The sequence below is a fragment of the Mustela putorius genome, unplaced genomic scaffold (assembly GCF_011764305.1).
Source record: "Mustela putorius furo isolate JIRA1106 unplaced genomic scaffold, ASM1176430v1.1 tig00000242_pilon_pilon_pilon, whole genome shotgun sequence".
NCBI classification, from domain to species: Eukaryota; Metazoa; Chordata; class Mammalia; order Carnivora; family Mustelidae; genus Mustela; species Mustela putorius.
Window position 1 is genome coordinate 11,698,575 of NW_025421325.1, and position 24,732 is coordinate 11,723,306.

The following is a 24,732-nucleotide window of genomic DNA, read 5'->3' on the forward strand; positions in this document are numbered from 1 at the left end:
ATAACAGGTAACAATCACCAGCAAAAATATTATTTGACTGATTAACATTTTGCTAAATATCTGTTCTTACCTAATTGAATCTGAGAAATAATCTTTGGTCCATTCTACATGAATATTCCATATGTCCTAAAATAAAATCGCCCATGTTGAAGTGGGTTTTTATTGTAATCTTGGCAGAATTCTTTGCTAATCATATTTTTAAATATTTTAATTTTTTTGAAAGAATTATATTAGTAATCACCCTACTTATGAAATATTATATGCTAAACTTTATTTCTTAGTTATTAGATTTTTTTAAAAAGAAATTAAAGGTTGAATGGCATTGTTCAATTTTTATGTATGCTTTTAAAATGTTGGCATTCTGCTTTAGGCTTTCTAAGTTTGATTACTAATAAATAAAAATTTATATTTTTCAAAAATACAAAGCACACTGACATAGGTAGCACTTTCAAATTAGCAAACTTCTAGTTGTTTAAAAAATCACAAAAATCCTATTCCATAACCTCTCGGGAGGTGGATTTTATATATTAATTTTTAAGTTACCAAATAAGTCCAGCTATTTAAAATGATTCTAAGTCTAAACCGAAACAAAAATCCTGCCATATTAACATTCATGTTCTGATTTGTTGTAACATTTTCATGGTGATTAGGTTCTTTCAATTTATACATTAAAGGTGATATCACATTTATTTGGATGGCAATTCTGAGATTTCCAGAAAGAGTGTAAACTAACACATGTGTTTGTGGTGTTTCTTTGGAATGAAGCAAAAATGTTATGTATTTCAATCTGTTAGGAGAGTTTTCATATAAAATTATAGCAACATCTAAAGTATATTATGGTACAGTTGTAAGTATAGAACAATAGATATACCTTCAAAATTAGTTATTTTCTCTTAAAGCAAATATGACCAATAAATTTCACAAAGAAAATCGTGATTGTTAAAATTGCTGTTACATTAAAATTCCTATGACATGATTAGTCAGAACTGCAATAATGCTATATTACAAGAGTTCTTTTCTTTATTGAAATATATGTTAAAACAATACATAAACTGCAGTGATTATATTATCTTTACTATATCATTCATTTTTCTTTAAGGAAGTTCACCTAAAATGTTTAAGAGAAATTAATAACAATGATCATCTTATGACTAATTCACTTTTAATAACTAATTATAATAAACAATAGATTTTTCATTTCAAGTATAACAAATTCTACTTTTTGAGATATTAGCATGTAAATAATTAAAGTAAGTCATATAGAAAATAAGCAGTGATTATCAAGTTATTTATATTGGGGGATATACTGAGATGCAAAATGAATTTGCTTTAAAGAAGCAAATTCATTAAAATGCTTTTTATGTATTTTATTTGGATTAATAAAAATGTCTCATTAAATATGTGTATGTTTATCTCTAAAATATATTTCTAATTTTTCCAAACATTGAGTGGTTTGAAAATTGAGTGGTTTGAAAACTGTTCATCTGTAAGATGCCACCTGCCCTATTTACATTTTTAACAGTTCAGTATTTGTTAACTGATCTCATAGACAGCTACATATTTTGTTGTTTCCAGATGGATGAGATAGAATACCATGCATAACTTTACATTTATCTTCTTTGAGTGTCACCTTATTTACATATCAATTAAAATAATATCTGTATTAAGATGGATAATGAAAGTTATCAAATTTACATGATGTGACTGCAGTTTGCTAAATTTCCAGTAGATGCCCCCAGAGACCAGTCAACTTATTGGAAATCCTTTAAATTTAAAAAGCGCTTTTTCATAATGAAACTTTTCTTTTTGTATTTTGAAGTACATGGAAAATAAAAGTCCTAAAACTCTCAATTCTCCAATGGTTATTACACAGATATATATGTGAGTGGTGATAGTTTATTTCTTTATTAGTGTTAGTTCTTAATCAGTAATAGTCAATACTAATGGCTAACAATTTTTCAAAACTTACATGTGTGATATTAAGAAAAACACTTTACGTTTTCATTGTAATTCTCTATGCTTTTCGGCCACTTTAAATATAATTGATATTTTTTCTTTCTAACTTCTCTTTCTTTTTACATATTTATATGGCTAGGGTAATGGCATATCTTTGTTTTAGCTTTTGGGAAAATTTTATTCTTTTCACAAAAAAATATAAAAGATACCCAAATTACTTATATGGTTTTTATCAGTATGTGTGTCAAGATACGTATATTTTCCCATTCTAATTTTATGCCATATCTACCTACACTGAGTAGTATGGATAAGAATAGAGACTCACTTTATTCCATGGAAATTATATTAACTGAAGCTATTTAAGTATTAATTTAAGAGTCGATGTAATTATCCCGTAGGTGATTCCAATAACATTTATTCCTACAATATGAATGTAAGACTGTTATAACTGACACATAGATAACCCACTAGTGACTTATAAATATTAATTTAATGGAATAAAAGTATTATCATGACTTTTGATTAGATATTACATATCTTTTGAGTTTATCTTTGTCAGATTAAATAAAAATTTTACGATCTTGTTTTAAAGTATGATTTTTTATTAAACTGCTTTTGAAATAATTTACTGAATATGAAGCTTCACCTTGATACAATATTTGAGTTTGTCCTATGAAGTAAATATGTTAAATATAATTAACCATGTATTTGAGTAGTTGACAATTCATTTTGATTTTGAAAGTCCATCTAATAACTCATAGAAGTACCTATAAGAGAAATAAAGTAAGCTGTCATATCTATTCATTTCATTTGTTCATGTTGTTCATATTTGTAGAAGTGTGTGCTTTTTTCCCTTCATCTGTATGTCTTTCTCAGTGTTCTTTTATTAGACTTCATATATCCTTGAGTGACAATCACGTCTATTTAATTTGCTTTCCATGGTTGGTACTGTCTTATTCCTTATTTTGAGGAAGAACATTATTTAGGAGAGTCATGGAGTGATACTAATCTCTTTTCCCAAGTCAGCATAAACATGGTTTAGAATGGACAAAGGCAGTGGCTTTCAAATTTGAGAGTTACATGTAATTGTCCAATTATGGCAAATTCTGAAGCAATCAATGCAAATAAACAAATATGTGTAGAGGAAGAGAAAGAGAAGAAAAACCAACAAATCTGATGTAATAGGAGACAATATGGTAAAGTGGAAAAAACAGAATTTGCACTTAGAAACCTGGATGAAATTTCACTTCTGCCCCTTTATTACTTTGTATGGCTTTGTCCCTTACATGGCAAGTCACAAACTCACTGAAGACAGTTTTTTTTTTTTAATCTATGAAAATGGACGTGTTGCCTTGTAGAGTTATCCTGTGTCAGAAATGATGTCTACACAGTGTCTACCACATTGTAGGTACTCTGTAAGTAGCTGTTGTGAATGTTTTAAGACAGAATTTTAAAATGATATAAAATCTCATGGCTGTTTAACAGGAAGCTCCTCATCTCTCAGCATCTCCACACATTCACCTGCTAGGAAGTTCTGTCGAAGTGTCAGTTTTACTTTCTGTAAATGTATAGATTTTTTAAAAAATCTTTGAATCTTTTAGGGCAGTTTTTCTGTAAGTTTAAAATGTACAGACTCTCCTTTGAAGAATGCCTTTAAATAGTAATCAAATCTATATGGAATGGATGACCACTTAATTCCATTCCTAAATTCATTCTTCTCCAGCTGCATCTCTGGGGTGCAACCTCAGGTATCTGCAATGACAGATGTCTTCCTCAGGGTAGAGACTTATAGTGCCCAGCATATCCATGAATGTCACAACTTCTGCTCCTATGAATGGCATGTTTTCTGTCAGGAAAACTCCTCAAATTCTATAATATCAAGTCTACATAAATTTTACCAGAATTCTCAATTTCTGCCCAGTATAGCGACTTTTGAGGTCAAGGAGGTTTTTCTTCTTCTGATACTTATGAAGAATATATTTTAATTTAGACTAATATTGGTTTTAATATTACAAATGAAACCAAAGACTAAGAACTCTGGGTTCAAATGAAATAGCAAAATAATAAATTTGAATCCTGTCTATATTTCCATTTGTGTTTAGAAAAATTTTCTTTCCATAAAGCAAATCAACTTTGCCTCTGATTCTGCTATGAGATATAAAACCTGAAAAATCCAAATGTAATGGAGGGACTTGATAAAGGTTTTTTTCAGATGGTTGGTTCGTTTTAATAAAAGAAAATTACCTTGATTAAAGGAAATAATTTGCACTGACTACAAAGATTGAAGTAGGAACTTATTTAGTAAATCACTAATTGCTCTTGCTTTCAGATTAGTAATGAGGCTTAAACAAGGACATACCTATACATGCATGTGTGTGCACACATGAATGTGTATAGGAAATCAGGATGATATCAGCATAGCTATTTATGCATTTTGAAACACATCTGTATTTGAAATCTCTTACACAAAGAATGATCTTTTTTAAAAATGTACAAGAAATTTTAAAAGATTGATACCAGTTATATATCATGGATGTTCTGAGACTGAAAGATGTCTTGGAAACCATTTTAATACAGTCTCTTCTGAATCCATTCTGTACTTCGGTCACAGGCAGCAGACACTGATTCTGACTAATAAAGTAGAAACCATTTTTTGGAAGGATCTTGGGTAATGAGCTGAATTTAGGGAGAACCCAGTTCATGTGAAAAGGACAAGACCTGAGACCCTTGATAGGATGTTGGTAGCAAGAACCTCTTGAGATGTTTCCCAGGATGTCACTCCCAAGATGACTGAGCTCCAACAACCTTCTAAACCTTCATTGTGTTTCTTGCCTCAAGATTCAAAATTATGGGAGAGAAACTGGTTGCCTTAATTTGGGTCACTGTGGATCCACTCCTTGGTTAGATAGTCTTTAAAATCAAATCCACCAAGATGACCCAGGGTGTGAGAATGGTCATTTCCCAAGTGTTCTGTAGTGCTCCCTGTGGAAGTGGAACTAGATATTGGGTGGACCAAATCCAACCAAAACACTTTCACCTTCTAGGTGAAGGAAATAAGGAATGATTTTCTGCATTCCTGTTGAGATTAGAGATAAAAGATTTGAATGTAGATGGCCTCCTGGCTTGTGTTTATTATTTAACGTCAATGTTCTCATTTTTACCTATTTATAATTTTCTTCGAAAGCATAACCTTACAAAGATGACAGTGCTTGTTTGAAACAGGTCTGGATTTTGTTTGAAACAGGGTTTTGTTTGAAACTTTGTTTGAAACAGGGCTGGGTTTTCAGCCCCTCATTCTCATATCTCTTATATTCTCCCACAACCTGCCCCCGCTTTGGAAGTACCACTTAGCTATCCCTTGAGCCTCCTCACACTCAAGTTGTCTGAACCAAACTCATTATCTTTACACAAAGCTGTTCATCCTTTTGTATTCCCCTCTTTAACTTGTTAAATTACCAATTACCTATGATCTGACCTCAAAACCTGGTTGTCATCCTAGGTCTTCCCTTTCTTCCACGCCCAACACCCACTCAGTCACTATGGAATTGCTATTTTTATTTCCTAAATATGTATTGAATCCTCCCTACTTCTGTCCATTCCCTCCGCCTTTCCTTTGGTTCAGCATCTGTGGCCTGTCTTTCCAGAACCACCATCTCTTCTCCCTGCTTCCGTTCCCAATTCTACTCTCTTCCTGGCTATTCACTAGGATCAGTTGTAAATTTCAGATTCACAAGCTCAAGGATGCTAAATTGAAAGCCTTTATTTTTTTATAACTTAATTTTAATTCCTGGCCCTGAGCCTTGATTCTCCCTAGTGTAAAAATCTAATCTTGTCCCTCTCAGGTAATGTGAGTCCAATTCAGTGATTTCTCAGATTATTCAGGATTCTGATGCCTCTTCCCCTCACCCTATTTTCTTAATATAGAAACAACACAGTGCTGGTACCAGGTAGAGGGGAGGAGAGTTGCCAGATTTAGCAAATAAAAATATAGGATATACACTTCAATTTGAGTTTCAGAAAATAATAAACTTTTTAAATATAAATGTGCTCTAAGCAATATTTGGAGCATCCTAATACAAAAAAATTATTCATTTTTTATCTGATATTCAAATTTAACTGGGCATCCTGCCCAGTTTTGTCTGGCAACTCCAGGGCTGGGGGTTTGTCAGTATTTACTTTCAGATCTTAATCTAGGACCTTGCTATAGGACTGAATGTGCCTATCTGGTATCTCATTTCTCCATTCTTCTTGGCTAACAGGACTCCAGTTTTGCTTGGGAGAGAAATGTGTCCAACGACAGGCAGGATATTTGCTTTTCCCAGTCTCCTTGCAGCAAGGGGTGGCCATGTAACAAAGTTCTGGCCAACGACACCAAAGTGAGAATCTATTAACAGTTATAGGAATGCTTTTGTTTTTCCATTAGAAAGGAAAGACACATATGGTGCCACCAATCTCCCCTTTCTTTTTGCCTTGAAGATGGGCACAATATCTGAAGCTGTAGCAGCCCTCCAGTGACCAGCAGGGGACGAGCATGAGGGAAAGATTAAGGTAATCCCAGATGCACTGAACTTGCCAGATCACTGAACCAAGGCCAGTAGATGCATACTTTTATGCATCTTGCGCTGTGATAAGTGGAAACCTCTAGTTTTAAAGGCTCTAAGAAACAAGTTCTCTTACTTGTAGTTGAATGCATTCTAAACCTATGGGTTTCTGTACAGGTTTCCACCTCTGATGCTCATAATTCATTCTTCTCTGTCAGATCTGGAAATATATTGACCTGACTCCTTTGATAGTTCCCTGATGCTTCTTATTCTCAGAGTTAACAGCTGTGTCCTTCAATTCCCAGTGGACAACCCATACAAGAGCGTGTTAGCACACACTCCCTTGTTGTGTCCAGTGACATTATGACAGATATACCAGCCCTCTCTTTCCATTAACTTTTGTGTCATACCTGGAGCCCATAGACTGTTATGGCATTTCCCCCATACCTTCAGCAGCCTTGGAAAATTATAATGGCTGGTTCTGGCTCTCTTTTGCTGAGAAACCCTATACGGTGACTTCTACTGTGACTTGTGTAGGGGCAGGTAGAAAGCAGGGGAACAAGAGGACATGGCCTTTGGAGCATCTCTCACTGCTCCTCCTTCATACTCTCCTCCTGTATCTTGAGGGTAGAAACAAAATGCTCTTACTTCTTTTCCCCATATCATATGTTTTTGGTCTCATACAAGATGGTGACTTTTGACCTTTTCCCTAGGAATGTAGTTTACTTACTCTCTTTACGGATGAGCCCTGTTACAATAGGTGCCATGCATCTGGCTGCTGGATGGGGGAGGGTAAAAATTCAGCTCCAACACTCCTTCCAGATGATTTTTCCAAGCTGCAATCTCATGCAGTCATTTCCCTAACTCAGACCCTTCAGTGGTTCTACTTCTACCTTACTCCTAGCTTGGAGTCCAGACTTCTTACCAGGGCTTTGCAGTCCTATCTTTTCTTTAAAAACTTCTCTCCCATCACTCCTCTTTATGTGCTTCATTTCATACCTAAGCTGATCCACTGAGTAAGAAATTCTTGGTGGGTAGAATCTGGGCATTTTTGATTTGTTTATTTGTTGTTTTTTTTTTTCTAATTTAAATTTTTTATTTTTTATAAACATATATTTTTATCCCCAGGGGTACAGGTCTGTGAATCACCAGGTTTACACACTTCACAGCACTCACCAAAGCACATACCCTCCCCAATGTCCATAATCCCACCCCCTTCTCCCAAACCCCTCCCCCCAGCAACCCTCAGTTTGTTTTGTGAGATTAAGAGTCACTTATGGTTTGTCTCCCTCCCAATCCCATCTTGTTTCATTGATTCTTCTCCTACCCACTTAAGCCCCCATGTTGCATCACCACTTCCTCATATCAGGGAGATCATATGATAGTTGTCTTTCTCTGCTTGACTTATTTCGCTAAGCATGATACGCTCTAGTTCCATCCATGTTGTCGCAAATGGCAAGATTTCATTTCTTTTGATGGCTGCATAGTATTCCATTGTGTATATATACCACATCTTCTTGATCCATTCATCTGTTGATGGACATCTAGGTTCTTTCCATAGTATGGCTATTGTGGACATTGCTGCTATAAACATTCGGGTGCACGTGCCCCTTTGGATCACTACGTTTGTATCTTTAGGGTAAATACCCAATAGTGCAATTGCTGGGTCATAGGGCAGTTCTATTTTCAACATTTTAAGGAACCTCCATGCTGTTTTCCAGAGTGGCTGCACCAGCTTGCATTCCCACCAACGGTGTAGGAGGGTTCCCCTTTCTCCGCATCCTCGCCAGCATCTGTCATTTCCTGACTTGTTGATTTTAGCCATTCTAACTGGTGTGAGGTGATATCTCATTGTGGTTTTGATTTGTATTTCCCTGATGCCGAGTGATATGGAGCACTTTTTCATGTGTCTGTTGGCCATCTTGATGTCTTCTTTGCAGAAATGTCTGTTCATGTCCTCTGCCCATTTCTCGATTGGATTATTTGTTCTTTGGGTGTTGAGTTTGCTAAATTCTTTATAGATTCTGGACACTAGTCCTTTATCTGATATGTCGTTTGCAAATATCTTCTCCCATTCTGTCAGTTGTCTTTTGATTATGTTAACTGTTTCCTTTGCTGTGCAAAAGCTTTTGATCTTGATGAAATCCCAATAGTTCATTTTTTCCCTTGCTTCCCTTGCCTTTGGCGTTGTTCCTAGGAAGATGTTGCTGCGGCAGAGGTCGAAGAGGTTGCTGCCGTTGTTCTGCTCAAGGATTTTGATGGATTCCTTTCGCACATTGAGGTCCTTCATCCATTTTGAGTCTATTTTTGTGTGTGGTGTAAGGAAATGGTCCAATTTCATTTTTCTGCATGGGGCTGTCCAATTTTCCCAGCACCATTTATTGAAGAGGCTGTCTTTTTTCCATTGGACATTCTTTCCTGCTTTGTCGAAGATTAGTTGACCATAGAGTTGAGGGTCTATTTCTGGGCTCTCTATTCTGTTCCATTGATCTATGTGTCTGTTTTTGTGCCAGTACCATGCTGTCTTGATGATGACAGCTTTGTAATAGAGCTTGAAGTCCGGAATTGTGATGCCACCAACGTTGGCTTTCTTTTTCAATATCCCTTTGGCTATTCGAGGTCTTTTCTGGTTCCATATAAATTTTAGAATTATTTGTTCCATTTTCTTGAAAAAGATGGATGGTACTTTGATAGGAATTGCATTAAATGTGTAGATTGCTTTAGGTAGCATAGACATTTTCACAATATTTATTCTTCCAATCCAGGAGCATGGAACATTTTTCCATTTCTTTGTGTCTTCCTCAATTTCTTTCATGAGTACTTTATAGTTTTCTGAGTATAGATTCTGTGTCTCTTTGGTTAGGTTTATTCCTAGGTATCTTATGGTTTTGGATGCAATTGTAAATGGGATTGACTCCTTAATATCTCTTTCTTCTGTCTTGCTGTTGGTGTAGAGAAATGCAACTGATTTCTGTGCATTGATTTTATATCCTGACACTTTACTGAATTCCTGTATAAGTTCTAGCAGTTTTGGAGTGGAGTCTTTTGGGTTTTCCACATATAGTATCATATCATCTGCAAAGAGTGATAATTTGACTTCTTCTTTGCCGATTTGGATGCCTTTAATTTCCTTTTGTTGTCTGATTGCTGAAGCTAGGACCTCTAGTACTATGTTGAATAGCAGTGGTGATAATGGACATCCCTGCCGTGTTCCTGACCTTAGCGGAAAAGCTTTCAGTTTTTCTCCATTGAGAATGATATTTGCGGTGGGTTTTTCATAGATGGCTTTGATGATATTGAGGTATGTGCCCTCTATCCCTCCACTTTGAAGAGTTTTGATCAGGAAGGGATGCTGTACTTTGTCAAATGCTTTTTCAGCATCTATTGAGAGTATCATATGGTTCTTGTTCTTTCTTTTATTGATGTGTTGTATCACATTGACTGATTTGCGGATGTTGAACCAACCTTGCAGCCCTGGAATAAATCCCACTTGGTCGTGGTGAATAATCCTTTTAATGTACTGTTGAATCCTATTAGCTAGTATTTTGTTGAGTATTTTCGCATCTGTGTTCATCAAGGATATCGGTCTATAGCTCTCTTTTTTGGTGGGATCCTTGTCTGGTTTTGGGATCAAGGTGATGCTGGCCTCATAAAATGAGTTTGGAAGTTTTCCTTCCATTTCTATTCTTTAGAAGGATGCTGTTTAGTCTCCATGTATTTGGGTTCTTTTCAAACTTCCTTTTGTGGTTGAGTTCTAGCTTTAGACCATTGTGGTCTGAAAATATGCAGGGAATGATCCCAATCTTTTGATATCGATTGAGTCCTGATTTAGGACCGAGGATGTGATCTATTCTGGAGAATGTTTCATGTGCACTAGAGAAGAATGTGTATTCTGTTGCTTTGGGATGAAATGTTCTGAATATATCTGTGATGTCCATCTGGTCCAGTGTGTCGTTTAAGGCCTTTATTTCCTTGCTGATCTTTTGCTTGGATGATCTGTCCATTTCAGTGAGGGGAGTGTTAAAGTCCCCTACTATTATTGTATTATTGTTGATGTGTTTCTTTGATTTTGTTATTAATTGGTTTATATAGTTGGCTGCTCCCATGTTGGGGGCATAGATATTTAAAATTGTTAAATCTTCTTGTTGGACAGATCCTTTGAGTATGATATAGTGTCCTTCCTCATCTCTTATTATAGTCTTTGGCTTAAAATCTAATTGATCTGATATAAGGATTGCCACTCCTGCTTTCTTCTGATGTCCATTAGCATGGTAAATTCTTTTCCACCCCCCACACTTTAAATCTGGAGGTGTCTTCGGGCTTAAAATGAGTTTCTTGGAGGCAACATATAGATGGGTTTTGCTTTTTTATCCATTCTGATACCCTGTGTCTTTTGACAGGGGCATTTAGCCCATTAACATTCAGGGTAACTATTGAGAGATATGAATTTAGGGCCATTGTATTGCCTGTAAGGTGACTGTTACTGTATATGGTCTCTGTTCCTTTCTGATCTACCACTTGTAGGCTCTCTCTTTGCTTAGAGGACCCCTTTCAAGATTTCCTGTAGGGCTGGTTTGGTGTTTGCAAATTCTTTTAGTTTTTGTTTGTCCTGGAAGCTTTTAATCTCTCCTTCTATTTTCAATGATAGCCTAGCTGGATATAGTATTCTTGGCTGCATGTTTTTCTCGTTTAGTGCTCTGAAAATATCATGCCAGCTCTTTCTGGCCTGCCAGGTCTCTGTGGATAAGTCAGCTGCCAATCTAATATTTTTACCATTGTATGTTACAGACTTCTTTTCCCGGGCTGCTTTCAGGATTTTCTCTTTGTCACTGAGACTTGTAAATTTTACTATTAGGTGACGGGGTGTGGGCCTATTCTTATTGATTTTGAGGGTCGTTCTCTGAACCTCCTGAATTTTGATGCTCGTTCCCTTTGCCATATTGGGGAAATTCTCCCCAATAATTCTCTCCAGTATACCTTCTGCTCCCCTCTCTCTTTCTTCTTCTTCTGGAATCCCAATTATTCTAATGTTGTTTCGTCTTATGGTGTCACTTATCTCTCGAATTCTCCCCTCGTGGTCCAGTAGCTGTTTGTCCCTCTTTTGCTCAGCTTCTTTATTTTCTGTCATTTGGTCTTCTATATCACTAATTCTTTCTTCTGCCTCATTTATCCTAGCAGTGAGAGCCTCCATTTTTGATTGCACCTCATTAATAGCTTTTTTTATTTCAACTTAGTTAGATTTTAGTTCTTTTATTTCTCCAGAAAGGGCTTTTATATCTCTCGAGAGGGTTTCCCTAATATCTTCCATGCCTTTTTCGAGCCCAGCTACAACCTTGAGAATTGTCATTCTGAATTCTAGATTTGACATATTACCAATGTCTGTATTGATTAGGTCCCTAGCCTTCGGTACTGCCTCTTGGTTTTTTGTGTGTGTGTGTGTTGAATTTTTCCGTCTTGTCATTTTGTCCAGATAAGAGTATATGAAGGGGCAAGTAAAATACTAAAAGGGTGGCAACAACCCCAGGAAAATATGCTTTAACCAAATTAGAAGAGATCCAAAATCGTGAGTGGGGAGAAAGGGGATAAAAAGAGGTTCAAAAAGGAAGAAAGAAAAAAAAAGAAAAAAAAAGAAAAGAAAAGAAATAAAAAAAAGAAAACACCTAAGAAAAATATAAAAAAGAAAAAATATATATATTAGAAAAACTAGTAAAAAATCGTTGAAAAAGGTAACAGTTTAAAAAAAAAATTTTACCCGAAAGCAAGAAAAAAAAACAAAAAACGAAAAAGAAAAAAATTAAATTAACTGCAAGACTAAAAAAAATCACAGGGAAAAAGCCATGAGTTCTGTGCTTGGCTTTCTCCTCCTCTGGAATTCTGCTGCTCTCCTTGGTATTGAAACCCCACTGCTTGGTAGGTGAACTTGGTCTCGGCTGGATTTGTTGTTGATCTTCTGGAGGAGGGGCCTGTTGTAGTGATTCTCAAGTGTCCTTGCCCCAGGCGGAATTACACCGCTCTTACCCGGGGCCGTGGTGAGTAATCCGCTCGGGTTTGCTTTCAGGAGCTTTTGTTCCCTGAGCGCTTTCCGTAGAGTTCCGGAGGACGGGAATACAAATGGCGGCCTCCTGGTCTCCCGCCCGGAGGAGCCGAGAGCCCAGGGCCGCACTCCTCAGTGCGTACTCAGAGAACAGCACCCAGTCACTCCTGTCTGCCTGACCTCCGGCCGCGCTCCGAGCTCACTGAGCCTGCGACCGGTTCAAGGTAACACCGAGCTGCGAGCTTACTGTCGGCTCTGTCTCTCTAGCTGGCTTTCCCGTTCCAATACCCGCAAGCTCTGCGACACTCAGACACCCCCGATCCTTCTGTGACCCTGCAGGACCTGAGGCCACGCTGACCCCGTGTGGGCTTTGCCCCAGGTAGCCTCTGGAGCGATGTCCCTCAGCGGAACAGACTTTTAAAAGTCCTGATTTTGTGCGCAGTTGCTCCGCCGCTTGCCGGGAGCCGGCCCCTCCCCCCGGGGTCTGTCTTCCCATCTTTTTGGATTCACTTCTCCGCTGGTCCTACCTTTCAGAAAGTGGTTGTTTTTCTGTTTCCAGAATTGCTGTTCTTCTTTTCGATCTGTCAATGGATTTTCAGGTGTTTGCAATCTTTAGATAAGCTATCTAGCTGATCTCCGGCTAGCTGAAGTCGTCTCAGCCTGCTACTTCTCCGCCATCTTGACTCCTCCCCCTGTTTTTTTAATTCTATAGATGAGTCTATTGCAGAGCCAGCAGCTGGGAACCAGTAGTGCAGGACTTTACATTTCTCAGAGCATTTTCATCTACATAATTTAATTTTGTTCTTAGAAGAATCCTGTGATATAGGTAGGGCATAAATTGATATGCACATTTTACAAATGAGATAAAATGAGGCCCAAGGAGCTTTGGTAGAACTGGGCTTAAACTTGAGTATCCTGACTAATTCTAGGCTGTTGTCACTTCACACTGAAATTTTTATTGCTCGTAGTATCACACTATGTCAGTTTTAAATACTTAATTGTCTCCTGATTTTTTTTTTAAAGTGTAATATAATTAGTAGTTCTATGGTTTGGCCTCTGATTGCTCATTAAGTAGAATAATAGCCACCACACAGCTGTTATCCCATCACCCTCTTTATTTCCTGTATAGTGCTTTCCATCATCTGAAATTATTTATTATTTGCTTACTTACTTGTTGGTTGTGTTCCTCCACTGGAATACAAACTTCACAACGAGAATGAACCCTTTTTCCAAGTGCCTTCCACTTGGAAAATTTAATAGTTATTCGTTGAATAATTAAATGAAATATTCCTTTGTCTTTGTCTCTTTGCATATGATCTATCGCTAAATTAGAAGTGAATTATTAACAAATCATTAACTTAATCCTAACTGAAAATATTTCAAATATTCTTAGTAATAGATTTTAATAAACATTTTCTAACCAAACATTCAGTATGAATGAATGAATGAATGAACTTCCATAACATACAGTGAAGCCACTTAATATAGAGTGCATTTTTTATATTGAATGGCATGTTTAATTTTTGCTTAGCATATTGGTTTTTTTGTTTTGTTTTACTGGGAGGCTACTGTATCAAGTACTTTTGGATATTGTAATTGCTGTGGTCTAAATGTGTTCCCCTAAATTCATATGTTGAAATCCTAACTCCCAAAGGTGATAGTACTAGTAATTGTGGTCTTTGGGAGGTCCTTAGGTGTTGAAGGCAGAGCCCTCATGAATGGGATTAGTGCCTTATAAAAGAAAAAAAAAAAAAAGGTCTCCAGAGAGACCCCTAGCCCCTTCCACTATGTGAGGATACCATGAGAAGACACCCGCCAAGAACAAGGAAGAGGGCCTTCATTGTAGCTAAGTTGCAAGCTGGCACCTTGATCTTGAAATTCCAGCCTCCAGAGCTAGGAGCAGTGTATTTCTGTTGTTTGTAACAGTAACTCAGTCACTAGTATTTTGTTTTAGAATGGACTGACAGCTGTCAGCTCATTTATATGTCCCTGTTAAAGGGAGTTTATCTCTGGAACTAATATATTTATAATGTAATTTTACTAAACTAGCTATATTTGAGTAGCTCCTGGCATCTTCCATTAAACTGAAGTTGTTCAGTTATAAGTGTTTGAGGCAGAATTTTCAGCTTTAACTCAGGAAAAAAAAAAAAAAAAGTGTGATTCAACCTTTAATTTTTAGAGAAGGAAAAAACTACACAGATTTAAAGGATTAAAATAATGTTCTGAGCTTTGGGTTTCTTCCTCCCAGTTACCGGAACTCATACAAGAAGAGCATTTGTGTGGACATGCTGCGAGATGGTTATCATAAGTCCTTTACTGAGCTCTTTGCCCTGATGGAGAAGTGGGATGCCCTGCGGGAGACCGCGAAAGTTAGGTCCCTTTTGTGGTTGCAGAGACCGCTGGAAGAGCAGCCTGATAAGCTGGATCACTTCTACCACTACCTGACCAGGGCTGAGGCAGCTGAAAGAAAAGGTGAGTCGGGGGACGGTGGGCAGCAGTGCTGCAGGAACCGGAACAGTGAGTCTGTTCCGGTGAGGGACGTTTCCAGAGTGTTTCGTGCATGAATTGGAAACATTAAGGCACCTGAGCACCATTCATTCTAGACATCTAAACATCTTTATGGAAAACGTGAGAGGGAATGTGGAATCGCAAGGCTGCCCAGACATCCTGCTGATGTCATTCCAAGCCAGGAAGACAATGCATAGCACCTGATCACATCTCCAGAGTTTTTCAATGTGTTAAAATCTTTTGTATCGAATACAAATCTTTTCATAGTTTTAAATATATATATATAGTCTGAATACTTTTACTGATGAGATACTTTCAAAGAGAACTATAACTTGAAAATTGTACTGATTTTCTAGAATTTATATAATGGAATCTGAAGGTTTTATCTATAAGTCCTATAGATTTCAATCAGAGAATTTTTATTAGTGAATAGTGAGAAGACATGAGAAGCCAGGAATTCCCAATTATGAGTAAAATTGTTAATTTTATATTTTCCAGCACATCACTTCTAATAAATTCCCTTTTTTTTTGTATCTAAAGATTTTCCAGAAAGTCAATGTTTCAAGTACTGAAAACATTTTAATTTTTACTATAATTATATACTGATATTGTTGTCATGAGGCTTTCCTATTTACGTATTAGGGATTGGTCATTTTATATAATCAAAGAAAGGAAATCCTAGAAGTTGGCATATAAATTTGGCAGTTTAAATTATTATTTTCTCAGTTTTTTTGTGTGAAAACACCTTAGGACTCAAAAAGAGAACCTCAGCCCCAACAATATCTAGATTTCATTTCAGGGCTTCCTATGGGAAAATAGAGGATTACACAACTTTTTGTGAACCAGTGCTACAGTGGGGAAAGTTAATGGGGACATGGAACAGTATTCGAGAGGCAGCAAAAATCCTCTCAGCCTCTATGGTGGAGTTAATACATGTTTCTCATCAGGTTGTCACCTGGTTTACAAATAGGAGATATACAGAAATCCTAACAACAAGTGAATGAGTGTGTGTGTGTGTGTGTGTGTGTGTGTGTGGGTTTGTAGAAAGGAAGTGAATATTTGTATTATGAAAAGTATTTAACTGCAGCATTGACTTTGAAAATAGAATCCTTTGGAGAATGTTGAAATATGACATCTAATTTCTCAAGAAATTAACTGTTATAAATAAAAAATGCTATTGTAAAAAACCTACATTCTAGTTTCAGCTCCAAATTCTGAAGTGATATTTGCACTGAAAATAGAATTGAGCAAGATAAAAGTTTCCCATTACTCATTTTTTCAAGTTGAACTTATCATATTCACTAAGTGTTTTAAATAGAGGCTTTCACAGGAGTAGCATAAATATGAACCAAATACATCACTTCTTACAGTGTCATAAATATGAGAAACTTGTCATAAAGCATTTTGTAATTATAAAGAAACTAAAATGCTAAGTAGTCTACTTTAAGGTAGAAAACATTTTAATTTTTTATTTTTAAAAAGTAACTAAACATTTAAATAAAACTGTTTCTCAGATTCCAAAAGTTAACAAAGTCCAAACTTTATAGTAGTCAATATTTTATATACATGGTGTAAGAAAAGAGATATTTTCTTTACTGGGGGTCTTTATCATACACTCATTAAAACTAAGTTGCATTTGCTAAATGAAGTAAAATTACCTCTTGCTCAGGATAACTCATCTGTAAGGTTATCTCCTTCAAAATGCACTTGCTTTTGCCTGGTTGAAATGTATAAAATGAAAATTATTGCAAAAAACGTTGGAAATACTTCAGTTGAAGTACATGTGAATATTTATATGCCTTTTTTAAAATTTGTATAATTGTTTTCACATTTAACACATGAGCCTTATTGAGGAAAAATTGTGATACGTGTTAAAAACATCCCAGAAAATGGGATAGACATATTCATTCTTACTAACTTGAATTAATCCTAAATCTTAAAACATGCCTGCATATGCCTGTACCCACATGTACACACACACACACACACACACACACACTCTCTCTTAATTTAGAATATAAACATTTGTTAATTGTGTCTCAGGATTCCATCCTAATGGTCATGAGACATGCAGAATCTGAGAAAAATTTTCCTAAAGTAGTGTATCTTTGAGCATTCTCATTGCTTCTCATTGGAAAGACTATCACTCTAGGGTCACAGTGAAGTTCATTTAATCAAAACAATGGCACTAACAATAGTCATCTTGGGTCAGTTCTGTCTCTTGAGACTTACAGAGCAGAAACCCAGAGTTATTTAAATTACTCTTCAAAACATCACTTGCTGTTTTATAGCCAAGAAATATTTTAAGTAAGTGAGTCATTTCTTTTTTGATTATTTTCCCTTTGTTAAGGTGGGGTTTTTTTGTCCCTAATAACATTTTTTTATATGACCTATTGTTGTAAATCATCGCTGTACCATCTGTAATATTATGATTAGGGCCTTGTGCCCCATGGGGCTAGAGAAGAGATGGCAATAATGGTAATGGGCAACTGAATCAATAGATAATTCAAACATTATTTACACTTGACTTTAAATTATTGTTAAGGGTTAAGCAGCAATTTTTTTTTCTAATAACATTTATTTAAGATACCCCAAGTATGTTCTATATTAGTAGAGTCCCATAAAATCTTTACACATTTTATATAAGGCAGAACAAAAATAATTATCTGGTAAACTAAGTTTGAGAAACATTAGATGAATTAACATGGACATTAAGTAGATTGGTTTATTGCAGGACTTACCAGAGCCTTTAACATGTTGATACATACTGTGTGGTCACTGAAAGAAGGAAATTAGCAAATGCATTTTCCAAATTTATTTCATCATAGAATCTCCTTTTTAGATAGCAAAATGAATACTGATCTAAATAATAAACCAACAATATAAATTATTTTCATCCTGTACATATCAGCTGACAATTCAAGTAAGTGGTCCATAAGCAAGGAGATAAAGCTGCTTAGAATGTAAAGGGTATAGCCCATTATTTGGATTGTCCAGAGATTCAAAACTTGAAAATACTCCTTTATACTTAATACTCTGAAAAATACTTAATTTTTTCTGTAGAAAAATAGCTTGGCTCAAGTGCTTTAAATATGAAATCTTGATGGCTTATACATCTTGTTCTAAAAAAAAAACTTTAAGAACTATTGGAAATGTTTTTTTCTACTAAGGTGTAGTTACTGAAAATCAGAAAAATTATTTTGGGAGCACTTTTTTTAAAAAGAATCTCTTTATATAAAAATGCTTCACAGACTTTAAAAAATAATAACTCTCAAATCACTAAAGATGACAAGGAATATAAAATACTACAAAACATTTTTGTGCTCCATTCACCTTAGGTAAAAGGTTCACAATGGAAAGATAAAATGTAAGAGAAGTCAATTCTGAAAGTATCTGTTTTAAGTAAATACTCTGGTTACTTACTGCTCTTCAATTAAGCTCTTTCCTATTTTGAGTAACCTTAAGAAGCAGAATGGCTCTCCAGAATTCCCAGCTCTTTCAAAAAATATTTAAAAATAGGGAGAGAGGAAGACCTGTTTCTTCTTTTTTACTTTAATGTTTAGGTATAATACTTAATTTTAGATAAATCTTAATTCCCTATGAAATTATGAAGCATCATATATAAAGGGATGACATAAATTTTAGAAGTTTCTTTTGAAACATTAGAGTGATTTATGTATAGCTCTTGAAAATTACCTTTTGTTGTAATCAGCCTTGCTTCACTTTTTTCTGGGCCCTTTGATTTTAATCTTACAGGAATACTAGTGGACAATGTATAAATATTTTTCATAATTGCAATCCTTTCAGGAATATTTGGGTTGATTTTTCTGATTGTAGTGAACAATTAGAATTCTAATAGATAGTGATTGTTATAAAATTCTAATAGATAATAATGGTTATAACAACTCCATGGAAGAATAATCAGAGGTTACCACATTATCTACAACTGTGCTTTAAGCACAGATGCAAAAAGACATGAAGATTATGAATTTGTTCATATTCACCAATAGAGTGGAGTTTACAGGATTGAGGCACAATTTATTAACAGACACATTTTTGTCCAAGCTTATGACTGATTGCAATGGGGTTTATAAGACTGATTCACATTTTATTAGTATACTTTTGTGTACAAATAGTTCAGGTGCCACTTTAGGAAAAAAGGGAGGGTTTAGAAACTAACCACTGATAAACTAGTAACTGACTGAGTGAGAAGGATGACTAATATTAATGCATTTTCAGCAGAAAAAGATATCCAGAAAACAGAAGCCTGAAAGTCCATTCTTTGTTAGCATTGTTAGTAACTTGTATGGCTGGAAACATTGCAGAAAGTATGGACCTTATATGGTCATCCTAATCATTATTTGTTGTATGGACAAGCTCACCATTATTTTTCCTTTCAGGTAAAAATACTTTCCTATTTTCATATCCTATCTGCTTTTTCATTAACTATTTTTTTTTTTTTTTGCCATGGTTAAGAACATTGCTTTCTCTTGAATCTCTGAATACTCTTCAAATTTTTGATGGGAAAAGTACTTGATGATAACACATACTCATTTCATCCACAAGAACTGAGAACAGTTCTAGTACATATTATCCTGACTTGGGTCTTATATAAAGTCCAGTGTTCACACCAAAGAGTATGTCAATTTCTGACATGTCCTAAGTTTTCAAAAAGATTTTTGTTGCTTTTTTTGTGTGCACATCCTTTAACCTTAAATATTTTTGTGGTTAAAATACAGTAACTGAAGTTTGCATTTCCAGTTTTAAAAATAGTTAAACATGTTTTTAAGAAAAAATTAAAAATGTCAATATGTTTGCCATTTGAAGGGACAGCTATGAGACATTTTTCTAATGCAGTTTGTTTTTCTTTGAAGAATACTTTGAAGGTGTCTATAATAACTTGTATGCACTGGCCTGTTACTTCAATAATTCTGAAGACAAATGGGTAAGGAACCACTTCTATGAACGATGTTTTAAGATTGCTCAACTGATCAAAATTGACGGTGGGAAGAAAGAAGCTGAGGCGCATGCGCACATGGGACTTCTCTTCGAGGAAGATGGTGAGTGGTCATTTATCAGGCTGTTCTGCTTGCTCTGGAGGATTCAGAGTCCGTGCAACCAGAAAGCACGTGGGGATTGAGAAAAAGACCTGAGGCATTAGTATGAGAATGTAAGTTATTGAGATTAAAAAGCAAAGGTGTGTGACTTATGAACTCACCGTTAAGTTTCCTTGCAGTCATATGTCCACCCAAGTGCTCACGCTGGAGTTCCCAGCAGCATTATCACACAGAAAAAGCATCCACCTGTACCCATCCACGCATATGGGTCAGTGCCTCATGCTGTACAATTTTGAATTTTTCTTTCTTTCTTACAGTGCTCTGTTCATTTTAACTTGATTTCTCCTATATGAAAATGAGAAAAAAGGAAAGCATACTCCATGATTTTCCTGGTGCCCCTATGTCACCTACATAAGGAACCAAAAATATCTCTATAATTTAGATATCACCCCATCGTGATTTTATAACGATTTCTGAAGGAAGGTCCTTTAAAAGTAACTTCATACATAATATGCTATCTTAAGACAAGCTGAAGTCTAAAACAACAACAAGGAGCATCAAAAATATATTTTGTATAGTAGTTTACTAAAGAATGCAAATAAAAACTTAAAGAGTTAAAATTATTTTTGGAAGGAATGGTGGGTAAATAACTTGCAAAGAAAATATATGAAAAGATAGAGTCAATAATGCTATTTCTTTTCTGAAAAAGTTGTCTCATTTTCCAGAAAATTTTTACTTTAACTAAACAGTTAAATTAGAAAATATTTATTAATTTGTGGCTAGGACTTTATAGGACTTTGAAAAAGGTTTAAGAAAAAAAAGTTTTTTTGTGCTTTAGGAAATTAAACATTGTAATATACAACAGGATAGGTGCTAGGAAGTGATAAATAGTTGGTTCTGGGGCCACCTTGAGGGCCATTTTCAGGAATGGCATGAAATTCAGAGAAGTGAGAAAACATACAGACTAGATTCAGGGAAGGCATAATGTAATCAGTAGAGACTGATGAGGGACTTGGAAGATGGGTAGAAGGCAGGTGAAGAAACAGGAATACAGTTTAAAAGAGGAAACTACTAACGCATAAACACTAAAGCATAGTTAGAGGAACTGGTAGGAGGAGCAACCTATTTAAAGCAGAAAATGTGTTTCTGAGCAGTGGTAAGAACTCAGAGTGGAAAAGTAAAATAGGAACACAGCCGCATTCAGAGTTTGGGCCTAAGCTTCTATATATTCATGGTAAGGAAAGGATAATATTACTATTATTTGACAAGTTATTTGCTAAAACATTTAGCCTATGGTTAAAAGTAGAGTTTTGTCTTTCAATTTGTAAAATTGGGATAAATTCTTGGGCATCTGGGTGGCACAGTTGGTTAAGCATCCAACTCTTGGTTTCAGCTCAGGTGGTGATTTCAGTGTTGTGAGATTGAGCCCCATGTCCAGCTCTGTGCTCAGCATGGAGTCTGCTTGAGTTCTCTCCCCCTCTGCCCCTCCTACTCACGCTCACACTTTCTCTTTCTCGCTTACTCCCAAATAAGTAGGTCTTTTAAAATATGGGATAAATTCTTAAGTAAGGTAAAATTCTTGCTTAAGCTTTTAAAAAATATTCTCATTTCATAGGTGAGGTGGATACTTTTTTAAACTTTTAAAAATTATCTTCACCTTGCAGTTGAGAAAACTGGCACAAAGAGATTAAGCTGCTTAATAGTGAAGCTAGTATTCACTAGTCAGCTAGCTTCAGAACCTATAGTCACTGCTCTGTGCAAACAAAAGATTGCTTCACTTTCATGATGTGCTAATTATGAAAATTATATATTAGAATATAATTTAGTACATTTTTTATTCTACTCTAGGAAATCTCCCCCATTGAATAGAATAAAAATTGTTTTTTGTTTCATTTTGTTTCTGTAATTAGAGCAATAATTTTCCGTCACCTGCAGTAACAAATCAGATAATTAAACTGCCCATTCCTGGTCCACAAAAAGAAGTCACAAAAGAAATAGGAAATAATATATGAAAATAAGGCTGCAGAAATCAGGGCTACATTGATGAAAATGTAAGAGTAGGCCAGTGGGATTCAAATAGCTATCATAGGTGTGTTCTGAATTTTTGTATAAAGTTTAATTGTGATTTTTTTAAGATTTATTTTGAGTCAAAAAAAATTATTACAGAAAAAAATGCCTAACAAAATTTGCCATCTCTGAACATAGAAGAGTACAGTCCAGTAGTAAAGTATATTCACATTGTTGCACAATCTGTCTTCAGAATGTTTTCATCTTGCAAAACTGAAACTCAGTACCCATTCAACAACTTCTAGCTTCCCTCCTGATTTTTTTAAACCTCTGAATGCATTCCTGTTGGAGAATTTATTCATTGCTTCCTTTCTTTATTCATGTATCTACGCGTTTGCTCAACAACCAGGTACCATGGTTGCGCATATCATTTCAGCGACTGAGGACGGCTGAGTTCGGGAAATGTGAGGGTGGTGTGGCTGTGAGATTACATTCACAGGCCCTTGGCTTGCTCCCATTTTCGTGCCCCACCCTACAGCATGGTAAAATGCACCCATTCTTCACAGCAAATAGAATATTTTGGTTATGAAATTATTTTTAAGTTACATTGTATTTTTTTGTTTTGCAGCTACTCTTTGTCAGCACCAGAATATTTTTCTATGCCCTTGATCAGTTCATAGACCCTAAGAGCCATGCCTTGATTGCCTGATGGATAAAATGACTGAGTTGGTGTTGCTGCAAATTCTAAACATTGACTTTGAGTATTGATGTGCTTTGCAAATGGTGACAAGCATCTGTGCAGTTTTTGTAATCTGGGTAGAATTTTCATGGGGAGGATAAACTAGGGCTACTTAGAATATGTGACTAGAGAGCAGTGGGGACTCACCTGACTGTAGAGCTCCCCCTGAGGTGATGGAGGTGTAGCTTCCGCAAATCTGAGCTGATTGGTCCAGACAAGCAAATGGAGGCCCCACAGCAACAGCTAGGCAGCAGCTGTGCTCAGGGCCAGGGGTGCCCATTCAGGTTAAAGCAGGATACCAGCCGGCAGATGGCAAAGGGCAGGTTGTCAGGACCCAACCAAGCAGGCTGTAGTCCAGGGCATGGCTCCAGAACCCTCAGGGAACTATAGAGCAAATGAACATGGGCAGAAGCCACAGTCACAGGGACTGGGCACCTGGGTGCAGTCACGGCCAGTGTGCAGCCCACTGGCACATATGTGACCAGAGCCTCACCCAGAGCCCCCTGGCCACAGTTGAACACAAGTTCTAGTTCCCACTGCTGTTAAAGATGAGGCCCTAGTACAAAATGTAGCCTGATTTCCATTGACTAAAGGGCGGGCAGTCTCATTCTTCATGTCACGTTCTTCAGACTAGAGCTGGGGTATCAGATGTGAGTCGTCATGTACTGACAAGTGCTTGTAGCAAATCACTGGTTCTATCTTCTTTCAGAATTGTGACCTATTGATAAGGACAAATGGACAAACGGCATTCACACCTCCTCTGTGGAGCATTGGAGAAAGCTCTCAGACACTAGGTTAGTAAGAGATGTGCCCATTCATTCTAGTGCAGTGCACAGAGGTCTAGTAGGGCCAGTTGTCAGATGCTGGGAGAGAGGCTTTCTTAAGAAACATGATTAGGGAAACACTGGCTCCTCCCCTGGGATGATCTGGGGCCAGGACAACAATGGCATGGTAACATGGCAGAGCCAAAACTTCAATACTCTTCTGCTAGATCATCATTAGTGGTTGGATCTAGCATTAGCCTCTTCCCTGACATGGTCAGGATACTGGGGTCCAAGCCTTGTAGTTGTGATTCTATCAGGATTGGGGTAGGGATAGCAAACTTGGACCAGGTTGACTACATCATCATTCATTGTTGAGCAAGTCCCAACACTTTTTTTCCTTTTCCCAATTCTGTGTCCAAGCCTTGCTTTTGACCGGATTAATGGATTTAGCACTGAGGCTAGCTGGTTTCTGTGGAGCCTTGCAGAAGGCCAGTCTCTTTCCTGAAAGGCTAGCCTAGAGGGATCAGTCTTGAGCAAGTTAACCCTTAATTTCTGTCTACCTTTTTGTCTTGTTCCTCCTCTTCCAATTCAGTGCATGGCTTATAAATATCATCTTTCATTGGCAGCAACCCATTCCCTTTCAACCCGTAAGAGCTTTGAGTCCAAACTTTGCTATGGGAGGCCAGGAGGTTGATTAGAAGTAGATATGGGGTGACAACTTCAGAGTGCTGATCATGGTCACAGAAAACAGGTAGAGGAAGACCAATGTAGGAAGAGCTTAGGCCATGTACGTCTTCAGTTCAGGAGGCTATCACCTGTGATGTTAGTACAAGGATTGAGTAATGGCTAACCAGGTTCTACAGCATTGATCCCAACTTCTCCAAATGACAGGGGAACTTCTGAAGAAAGGAGCTGTCCTGCTTGACTTGCCCAGTTCAGGTCCCAAAATTACTGTTGACAGTCAGCTCCATGGACAGATTCTGGGTGGTGTATCTCAGTGCAGTTTGCCAGGAACCAGAAGGGACCAGGAGCAGGGTAGTGTTGCAAGGATACTCTCCTCTGATATATTCAGTAGTAGAAGGTAGATCCCACAACAGATACCAACCACTGTAGGGAACCATCCCTA

General features: G+C 36.6%; 1 protein-coding gene across 6 annotated transcripts in view; it reads left to right on the plus strand.

The window, feature by feature from the left end:
- Positions 1-24,732, plus strand: part of TTC29 (tetratricopeptide repeat domain 29) — a 233,524-nt gene that overhangs the window by 31,949 nt on the left and 176,843 nt on the right. For all 6 annotated transcript variants that reach the window (XM_004758024.3, XM_004758023.3, XM_004758026.3 and 3 more), the window contains 2 exons: positions 14,780-15,003; positions 19,914-20,099. In XM_004758024.3, the coding sequence (XP_004758081.1) occupies positions 14,780-15,003; positions 19,914-20,099 (410 nt within the window). The remainder of the gene's footprint in view (positions 1-14,779; positions 15,004-19,913; positions 20,100-24,732) is intronic.